This window comes from Miniopterus schreibersii (genome assembly GCF_964146895.1).
Source record: "Miniopterus schreibersii genome assembly, chromosome: 18".
Taxonomy (NCBI): domain Eukaryota; kingdom Metazoa; phylum Chordata; class Mammalia; order Chiroptera; family Miniopteridae; genus Miniopterus; species Miniopterus schreibersii.
The window spans coordinates 6,991,022-7,001,271 of NC_138121.1; the positions used below are offsets into that span (position 1 = coordinate 6,991,022).

The 10,250-nt window shown below is 61.4% G+C and overlaps 1 protein-coding gene across 1 annotated transcript; it reads right to left on the reverse strand.

Moving 5' to 3' along the window:
- Window positions 1-1,980: 1,980 nt before the first annotated feature.
- On the reverse strand, window positions 1,981-9,479 carry ERF (ETS2 repressor factor). The gene is made up of 4 exons (XM_081118511.1): window positions 9,312-9,479; window positions 4,710-4,944; window positions 4,227-4,342; window positions 1,981-4,119 (listed from the first exon to the last, which is right to left on the reverse strand). Exons 1-4 carry the CDS (start codon window positions 9,331-9,333, stop codon window positions 2,843-2,845), a joined length of 1,650 nt encoding a protein of 549 aa, XP_080974637.1. The 5' UTR covers window positions 9,334-9,479; the 3' UTR covers window positions 1,981-2,842.
- Between the last annotated feature and the right edge of the window lie 771 nt (window positions 9,480-10,250).

The following is a 10,250-nucleotide window of genomic DNA, read 5'->3' on the forward strand; positions in this document are numbered from 1 at the left end:
TGTAGGGAGAGAATGTTTACTGAGTGGTGCTAGGGCGGGTTGTAAGTGTCTTTGAGGGGCCTATGGTGTCTGGAGGTACCCAGGGGCCTCCCCACGTGGAGCAATGAAGGGGCCTCCTTGGGGACCAGTGGATAAGTCAGGGAACTTGGGGTGTTCTTAAACTGTCTGTGGGAGACTGTGAGAAACTACTACTGACTGAAGGGATCTCTGAGGGACCTGAAGGGATGAGGGGTGGCTGAGAAGCATCAGGAAGGAGCTTTGAGGGTTTGTGGGGGTGCTGGGGGTTACAGGTATGAAGGGAACCTCTGATGGGATGAATTAAGTGTCATGAAATCTATAAAGGGCTTTCTACTTGGAATCAGAGACCCTGGAGGATGTGGAAGGGAGCAAGGATGTGGTCTTGCAGAAACTGTAGATATAGGTGGGTCACTTAAGATTAGAGGATCCACTGGAGTTTTCAAAACCAGGAGCCACCTGTGACATCCTAGTCAGCCAGAATTGGGGGCAACAAGTCTGTTTGGGCCTGGTCTGACCTGGAGAGTAGTTCTGGAACTGAGGACTTTTGAGTCCATGTTAGACTTGGTTAGAGGTGATTTGAAGGCACCGGAATCAGAAGCTGAGCCTACAGGCAGGGTCCTCCCACCTTCCCCAAGTGATGACATCCCCCTTTCTCCATCATCACACCACCACCACCAATTCAGCTGCATCTGTGTTGCCAGGAGACGTGCCTCATCCCAACTTCCAGAAATAGCCCAGTGTCCCCCACCCCAGGGAATGACTTACATCACCCAGGAGAGGGAGCAGTTGCCCGCCGGCCCCAGGCCGCCTCTGGAGCCTCGGTTTCCTGCCAATACCCCAGCTCTGGATCCTCTCTTCACTGCCAACAGAGGGACATCATGTGGGACCACCCACCCTGGGCTGGCATGAAATGAAGACTAAGAGTGGGTAGGAATTACCAGTCCCTTCCCCTTCAGAATTGCACAGGGTGGGGTTCCAGTGAAGCCATTCCAACAGGTCTCGAGCCCTCCATTCTCTCTCTTAGCCGCTGTGTAGCCTTGGGGAAACTCCTTTGCCCCTTGGGGCCTCAGGCACCTCACCTGCACTGAAGGGGTTGGGCTGTCTAGGAAGAGCGCTTGCAGCCTGGATCCCGCCTCCTTATTCTTTCATCCCATTGGAGCTCTCCAATCTAGGCTTTAGCTTGATGAGCTCACCTCTCAGATCCTATGATCTTGAGACCGTGGTCTGGATCCAGCCACCCTAACTCATGAGGTGAAAAAACTTGAGACTGACCTCACTGAAAGTCCTGGCCGAGCTCAGGACCTTGGGCAAGTCATTAACTGAGTCACTTCCCCATACCTTGCTAGATGTTGAAGCATTGCAGCTCCTAACTAGGTAGCAGATACTTGGTACAGTAGGTCAATCAGTAGCAACTCTGATTAAGCCCGTTCCTTCTCGACTTATTGGCAGATGATGTTCCCATGGTTCCAAGGGAAGATCACTAAGATCCCTTGCAAGGTCTACATTTCAAGAGACTGCAGGCCTGTCCCCAAAGGACCCCAGACTAACTCAGAAGTGCCCTAAGGAAGGCCCTTCCTTATGTGATGTGTGGGAGGGTGCTAGAGGATAGTGCAAAAGGAGGTCCAGGCCTTCACCAGAGCTTGGGGACATGGATAGTAATTCAGAGCCAGAGAAAAGGCATTTCAGGCAGTAGGTGAAGAGTCCAAATGTTCCCAAGTACAAGTGGTCCCCACGGGATAAGGGAGCAATCAGAGGAAGGTCAGAGTATGCCTGAGACCTTAATCATCAGGCCCTGGGGGTTATGTGCCCCCAAGGTCAGGAGATCATTTCCCAGGCCTGGATTTTACCCATTCAGATGGGGTTAGGCACTCTGGCCATAGATCTCCTGGGGAACCAGTCCAGACCTGTCCTTCAGAATCTAACACAGGCTATGGCCCTGCAGTGAGACAGATCACTCCATCCAAAGGTCCAAAGTTTTATTGATTTGAATACATTCTCCAACAGCCCCCAACTTCCCTCCCCCCACCCTCTACCCCCAATACAGAATAAGGCTTGACCACAGACCCCCACCCAAGGGGCCCCAGCTGGGAGGCAGAGGGGGCTTCCAGTTTGGTTTTAGGGTTCACCCTTCCCACCCCCCACCCACCTGCCTATGGGCTGGTCCTAGGAGCAGCTGGGGGTGAAGGGGTTGGACCAGTGCTGGGGTGGAGAGTGGAAGAGGGATAGCAGGCACTTGTAGAGATTTGTGGCCTATGGGTGGCACCCCTCACCCTCCTCTGCCCCCTACCCCCCACACACAGAATTTTTGGTTCATCATAAAATGTCCGACTCTCCCCTGTTGTAACCCTGTGGGGTTAGAAACCCAGGCACTCATGGCCCCTGGAGGGGCAGGGAAGGCTGGACTGGGGCTGAGGATGGCCAGAGGTGGACAGGGAGAGGTACAGGAGGCACAGAACAGGGAGGGAGACAAGGCTTTACTTCCTAAGCGATTGTAATAAAAAAGTTCCTGGGCATCGAGGCTGGAGCCTCAGTTCAAATATAAATTCCCCAGAATGGAGGTGGCCCCCTTAATTCCCTCCCTCCCACCCCACCCCCCACCACTTTGCCCAGAGCTTAGAAACCCACAGAGAATGGATAGCCCCCAGCCCTGGGCACCCACCCACCCTCACAATTTAAAAAAAAAAAAAAAAAAAAGAAATTAACGTTTATACAAAACATGGAAGAGGAAAGGGAGGAGGCAGGGAAGAAACCAGAGCTGCCCTCACCTCCAGGGCACAGGGGAGTTAAGGCAGCAAAAGAAGCATTGGGGATGGGGGAGCATCCCTCAGGAATCTCGATGCTCCAGAGAGAGCTGGGCTGTGGCATGCTGGAGGTCAGAGCTCACCCGCCTTGGGGTGAGGGGACCCCCAGCCTCCCCAGGGCCCTCCCCACGCACCTTCTTGTCCTCACCCTCATCCTCAAGGCCCCCAGTGGGGCCCCCACCCCCCTCCAGGCGACAGTCTTCACTCCAGCGCCGTTTAAAGCGCAGCTTTAGGGGCATGCACTGAGAGGCCCCAGATGTCTCGCCTGGCTCGGGCTTAGGGGGTGCCGGGGGCGCACGAGGCGTCTTGAACACCTCTCCGTCTTCCTCATCTTCATCGCTGATGTCAGTCACCTCCACCTCCTCTGACTCGCCTTCCGAGATAGGCTCCACCTTGATCTGTGGCGGCGGCGGTGGGGCCAGCGCCCCCGCCCCCTCAGCCAGCCCACCTGCGCTGCCACCACTGCCAATGCCAATGCCACTGCTCTTGTCAGTGCCCACTGGAGCTTTCTCCCCAGCTGCCCGCTGCCGGCGTCCCAGCGGGGGCGGCTGGAGCTTAAACTTGAATGGGGAGGAAGATGAGGCTGAGGAGGGGACCGGTGGGGTTTCCGGCGCCATGGGTGGCAGCGGGCACTTGTCAGGGCGCTGGGGCTGTGGCACCACCAGCCCAGGGTAGTGCAGGAAGGCTCGGGGGCTGAGGTGGTAGTTGTAGACGCTTTGGGTGTGGGCCTGCAGGTACCGTTTCATGTCCTCAGGGCTGAAGGAGAAGTGGGAGCCTCCCCCTGAGCCGCTGGGGCCCCCGCCGCCACTGGGGTACATAGGGCTCAGCGTGGGCGAGGGCGTGTAGGCCAGGTGGGTAGGCGTCATGGGCAGAGCCGGGGAAAGCTGAGGCGGTAGCAGGGAGCCAGGCCCGGCCAGAGGGGACACAGGGAAGGGGCTGAGGGGCTCAGGGCCACCCCGGGGCCGGGGATAGACACGGAAGACGCCAGGGTCATGGGGCAGGCGGGCCAGCGGGGGCCCTCGGAAGGCACCCAACTCAGGAGGGCCTGGTGGTCGGGCCCGGGGGTCCTCTCCCAGCGGCTCCTCCAGCTCGGAAGTGCCATCGCTACAGTCACTGACTGAGCCTCGGCCCAGGCGTCGGGCCACCACAGCCGAGAAGAGGGAAGACGAGGACGACGAGCAGGCGGGTGGCGAGCGGGGGTCCTCGGTGGGGGACAGCACCTCAGAGGGTGTTGAGGGAGGGAAGCGGAAGTGGCTGCCGCCCGATGGCACAGGAGGGGCACTCTGGGGCACTGCACCCCCTGGCAGGAGAGGAAAGACATGGTGTCAAGGCAACCGGCCTAGCCGGGACATACAGACAGGCCATTTTCCCCCCTCGGAGGCCATTTCTGCCAGCCCTGGTACTCACCGGCCAGGCCCACGTCAATGAAAGGGTAATTAACCAGCACCAGTTTGTTGAAGTTGAACTTGTAGGTGAACCTTTTCCCCTTGGTCTTGTGCAGAATGCGTTTGTTGTAATAGTAACTGTGGGTGCAGAGACACCATCGGATGGTCAGTCACAGGGGACCTAAGTCTGGACCCCCATACCATGACATGCCTTAGGTGCTGCTCATGAAGGGCGACTGAGAAACCTAGGCCGCAAAGAGAACTCAAGTCCCCAAAGGGTAGGGACCAGCTCTCCCCTCAGGTCTGGAGCCAGACTAGAGGCCACACCTGACTGTATTCTCTCCTCGGGACACTTCCGTCTGACAAATGGGTTCAGAGAAGGGTTAGGACTTGCCCAAGGTCAATGGCTATGATTTGGAAGAGCCAGGAGTCAAACCCCAAGTTTATTCCCATGGGTCAGGGGCTCCCCAACCAGTGGGGAGCTGTCCACATCTGCCCTCCTCACCGCAGGGCCCGGCTCAGCTTGTCATAATTCATCTGGGGCTTGCACTTGCGGACGCCCCAGAGCCGGGCCACCTCGTCGGGGTCCTTGATGACAAATTCCCCATAGTCCCCCTGCCAGGCGATGACACCCTGGTACTCCTCCTTCCGCAGCAGCTCCAGGATGAAGTGCCACAGCTGGATCTGCCTCGAGCCAGGGGACGACTCCGGCTTGTACGCCCAATCCGGGAAGGCAAACCCTGGGGACAGGAGGCAGGGAAGTGGCTCCGGGTTAGGGCGCCAAGTCCAGGCCTCTAGGTGGCCCCCCCAGGGTCCACCTCCTGCCCCACCCTCAACGTGGGGAAATCCATCTCCCCTAAGCCAAGTCAAGACCTGGGGAGGCAAGGGAGACAGTGTAAGTGTCTGTCTGTGTGTGAGGGGGGCTAGATGGGGGGTGGGGGGAGCTGGAGCCTGCTCCAGCGACACCGGGAGAAACAGGAAACCGTCGGCGGCGGGTCCCGGGGCCAGTGCCAGGGGGCCAGGCACCAAGCCAGGCCGGCGGGCAGGGCTGCCAGTGGGGGAAGGGCAGGAAGGGGCACACGTGGCCAGATGGTTGGGGCAAGGCCCCCCCAGAACGCCCCCACTCCCATTCAGGATCAGACATATTGACCCCCACCCCCTGCCAATTCCTCTGGGTCCCCTCCTAGGAACATACACACTGTCTCCTTCCGAAGACCTACCAGAGCCCTCACTCCCACCCCAAGACCCGAGAGGATTTTTTTTTTCTTAAAAGGACCAGGAGGGGTGGGGTGGCTGGTTGACGATGAGGTCAGCGCTTGCACACACAGAGGCTTCTGTCTTCCCTGGAGAGCGAAACCCAGACTGTCTGAGAGAGGCCCCCCAAGCCCGGACCCTCTGTGCTGCACTGCCCTCCCCAGACCCAAGCACATGGGCCCAACCTGGCTGGAGGGCCCCAGCCCAGGCCTCAAGATTGAACAGGCACCGCTGGAGCCTCTTTCCCCTTCTGCCTTCTCATCCTCAGCGTCTTCCCTGCCCACCTGCCTACCCGCCCCCAGCATTAACCTTGGATAGAGGTTGGTGGTGGGCTGGCTGGTCCCTGGAGGGGGTGGGCAGCCTGGGGGGGGAGGAGGTGGGGGGGCTGCGGTTGTTGTCATTTCCCAAACCCCCGGGTAATCAGGGACCATCAATAATTCAGCACTAAGCAGCCGGTAATGGAGGGGTGGGAGGAGGGAAGGGGAGGAAAGGAAGGAGGGAAAGAGGCAGGGCAGGGGCCCTGGTGCCACTAGAGGGAGAAGGCCAAGGTAGACAGCTAAAATGGGCGGGGTCCTAAGTCCCAGTCAGGCTGTGTGGGTCAGCCTCTCTTCAGGCTGGCCCTGGTTCAAGCCCCAGCTCAAGCAGGTACCAACCAAGCCTGGGGCAACGGTGAGACTCCACCCCAGTCTGGAATCCAACAGGGGATTCTTCCTCTTGGGGACACAGGGGATCAGCGGTTCCTGCTCCCACAAGGACCGCCCCCTCTAAATCCACAGTTGACTGTCTCCCCCACAGGGACCCAGCTCCCCAACCCCTGGCGAGCAGTCTCCAAGTGTCCCTGCCCCATTCAGAAATCCCAACCTCAAACCAGCCCCTCAGGGCTCCAGGGATATGACCTACAGCAGCCACCAGCAGCCACTGTTCCATTCAGAAATGACAGCCCCTGACAACGCCTTCCTGGACCCCAGCATCCATAGCCCTATCCTCCTCTCAGGAATCCACGTGTTCACCCCCTTATCCCCATCCCTCTAGAGAACCCAGGCCCCAGAAACCCTTGGGAAGCCAAGAGACCAAACCACCAGCTCCATGAACCCTCCCCACCCACTCCAAAAAGCTCACCCCACCAGGACACCAAGCTTCAAGTTCCTCCCACCTAAACTCCAATCTGGTTCTCAGACCCAGTGGGGGGGGCAAAGTCCCTGAGACATCAGTCTGGGGTTGGAGGGGAGTGCTGACTTCCACCCTGCCCCCCAAATTAAAGCCACCCTTCCCAACCCACCCACCCCAGCCTCCTTGTCCCGGTAACCAGGCAACGTATGTGCAGCGACAGTCCTGGGAGCGGGGGAGCAGGAGGCTAAAAATAAACTTTGCAGAAGAGAAGGAGTGAGAGAGACTACATGCAACACAAAGGAACTCAGAAGGGAGGTGGGGGGCTCTGGAAAGGCCTCAAGCTACATGCCAGGGGCTGTCCCAGGCCCCCTTGTAAAGCCTCCTCCCTGGACAATCCCCCCTCAGGGGCCAGGACCCTGGTTCCCACTCCTGGTGGACCCAAGGACCCACCCTACTGCCAGGCCCACCCCTACACCGGCTTTTTCCTCATCTGACATGGCATACATGAGGGCCTGTTCCCAGCTTTGGGGGGAGAAGGAAGAAGGGGGGGTGACGTCAGGGTGTTTCAATGGGGCTCTGTTCCCCAGGCCTTGGAGCCTTGGAGCCAGGAGCCAGGCACCGGCACGGGCAAGGGGAGCGTGTGTGAGTGTGTGCTGTGTCTGAGTCCACGTGCTTAAATCAGGGAACCACCAGGCCTGCACCAAGAAAGCTTGGGAGCATAGGACCTCTGGAGTATGGAGGGGACAATGGGGGTAGGGAGAGAGCAGCCGACACTGAGAGGGGTTCAGAACATTGTGACACAGGGTGGAGAAGTGGCAGCAGACAGACAGGAAGGGCTGGTACGGCGGGGTCCCAGAAGGCACACCTGGGTCCCACAGAGGCGGGGTAGAGATTCTCCCTGATAGACTGTGGAAACCTGGGGGAGCCAAAACTCCTGGACACCCCCCAAGTTCACATGACTGTCCAAACTTTTTTTAAGAAACTAAGGGGGGTCGGAAGGGAGGGGTGGTGGTAGAGGAAGAGCACGCCGGCCTCCTGGGGGGCCCCACCACCTCCCCCACTCCAGGCAGCCCTCGGTGGCGCCAGAGCCGGGAAGAAAACAGGAAGTGGGAAACAGCCGCGCAGAGGAGAGAGGGGCCGGGATGGAGGATCGGATGGAGGGGCACACAGCTGCCGACCAAGAGGCAGACAGACCGACGACCCGACCGACGACCCGGAGACCATCCCAGGCCCCCGCCCCTTCCCCTAGCCGGGGAACCCGCAAGCGGCTCGGCCCCAAGACAGGGTTGGGGGGAGCAGCCCAGCCGGTCCCACAAGGGGAAGGCCCCTAGCAGGGAAGGAAGACGAGGCGGGGTTGTTTGATCGCCTGGGCCCACTCCTCGGGGCAAGGGTAGTCTCCTGCAGCCCCCAAAGCCCAGCGTCCCTGGAGCCCGTGGGAGCCGGAGAGTAGTACGTGGGTCGCACGTGACTGACCCTACAGCACTCTGCACCCCTGCCCCAGCCCCCCTCCTCGGTCCCGACCCCTAAGCGCCTCCCCAAAGCTCCGGAGCCCGGCTCCGAGCCCTTTAAGAGCCGCCCCCACCAGCAGAGGGGGGGCGGGGTGGGTGGGCCGGTCGGGGCACACACCCGCACACAGGAGCGGAGCCGCAGCCGCCGCCGGGGGAAGGAAACAAGTTTGAACAGCGGCGCCCGGCCCCCTTCCCCCTCCCCCGTCCCCGCCCGGGGCCGGATTCCGACGGGGTGGACGGGCAGGGGGCGGCTGGGACCCCTCCCCCCAGCGCGCCCGGGCACAAAGTCCAGCCCGCTGGAGCCCGGGGGCGGCGGGGGAGGGGGGGAAGTCCGATTGGGAGGGGGGTTAATCCCGCTGCCCCCCGCCCGCCGACGGAGCGGGGGAGGGGAACCTTGGCCCCTTAAGGAGGAGCAAGTTGGCGGGGAACAGGGGGGCGGAGGGAAAAGACGGCCGGTTGAAAGAGAAGAGCTGAGTGAGGGAGGGGGGGCGAGGGGGGGCCTCAGCGTCCACCCTACCTTCCCTACCCTGCTCAACCCTCAGTTCCCGGCGGGGCGGGAAGAGGGTACCCAGGTCTCCCCTGAGCCACCTTAAAGCCGCGCGTTCTAAGGTCGGAAACAAAAAGTTCCTTTTTCGAACGTTCGGGCTGCGCTTTGGAACTTTGCGACTCCGCGCGGGCGGGGGAGTGAGGAGCCGGCGTAGACAGGCGGGGGAAGGGCAGCGTAGCCCGGACCCCGAGTCCGGGATCCCCACTCACGCCCTCCTCCTAAAAGCCATCCCTTGTCCCCCCGAGCCGGTGCAGGGCACGCACCGCGGTGAAGGTCACCGGCCGGACCGCGCAGCACAGAACCGGGGATAGCGGGCCCCGTGGACAGCCCCCCCACGCCCCGCACACGTCCCGGCCCCCAGAGTGCAACGTGACAGAGCGGCGGGGAGGGACCCAGCCACCCCTCTGATTCCGGGAGTGGGGGAGAGCCCAGCTTTCGGCGTCCAGGCAGGGAGAGGACCAGGACTCGCAGCACCCAAACCACTTCGCCCGAAACCAGAAATTGGGGGTTCCATGCAGCACCCCCCGCTCGCGCCGTGAGATGCAACAGGTCTCGCGTGCTTGGGGGTCCCCCGGAACTGGGGATCACTTGGGCTCCTTCGGAACCCTTCAGCCCCCTCCCCCAAAGTTTCTCCGCCTGGTTTCCCGGGGCAACAAGTCTCCCCCACACGTGCTGCCCCCGCCCCCACCTGTGTCCGCCGGGGTCTTCATGCTGGGGGGCCCGGGGCGAGGCACCCCGACTCCGGGCCGCAGCTCCCGGCGCCCGCGCTGCCCCGTCCCGTCCCGCGCCGGTCGGGCCGCCCTCGCCGTTTCACCCGGCCTCGCCTCTCAGAGCCTCTCCCCTCCCCGCCGCCGCCTCCCGGGTTAATATCGCACTCCGGGGCCGGGACGCCCACGCCCCCGGCCGGCGACGTCACCGCCGCGTCGCCATGGAGACACTGCGCCCGCCCCCTCCCGCCGCACTCACATACACTCTCGCCGGCGAGCAGCCACTGAGGACTGGCTGTCTCTGGGCTTAAAGGGGCCGCGCGACGGGGGAGGAAGGAAGGAGGGGGTGGCGGTGGGATGGGGTCTCGGGGGTCATGACCCTTCTCGGAGACTCCAAGTCTGCAGATAACTTAAGTCCTCGGCATTCGGGACCTGCCGCCCCTCCTCCTCTCCTGCCCACTGCAGGATCCAGATTGTCTTTTGGGAAGCCTGTAAGAGGGAAGGGGGGGTACCTTCTAAGGGAGGGTCAGCAACTTTTGTCGGGAGGAGGCATGGACCATTTGGGAGGAGGCAGAATCTTCTCCGCTGGGGGTGGGGGGTCAAAACCTTGGAAGATGATCAGGACCACATTTCCCAGCCTAGCTTTACCCTGCCCCCCCCCCAAACCCTGAGCCTGAATGGGGGCAGCTGTCCAGGGGTGGGGTGGAATGGGTGGGAAGCATTTCCCAGCATCGGAAATGGGGAGGCGGCTGTGCCCTCCGCTCCTCCGGGGATGGGTTCTTGGCCTTCCATATAGCCCCAATCCCAGCTGGGGAGGAAGTGACCAAAGAGAATGCATTCGGGAGCTCCCCCCTCCATCCCCAAGCTGCAGCTGTCCAGGGGACAGGGCCGACACCGGAGGTACTTCCATCTCCATCACC

What these genes read in the sequence shown, in the direction of transcription:
- ERF (XM_081118511.1), bottom strand. Translation starts at nt 9,333, where the DNA reads ATGAAGACCCCGGCGGACACAG. An exon ending in GAAGACCCCGGCGGACACAG is followed by an intron (nt 4,945 to 9,311) that starts GTGGGGGCGGGG and finishes TCCTGTCCCCAG; the next exon opens with GGTTTGCCTTCCCGGATTGG. An exon ending in CATTGACGTGGGCCTGGCCG is followed by an intron (nt 4,120 to 4,226) that starts GTGAGTACCAGG and finishes CTCTCCTGCCAG; the next exon opens with GGGGTGCAGTGCCCCAGAGT.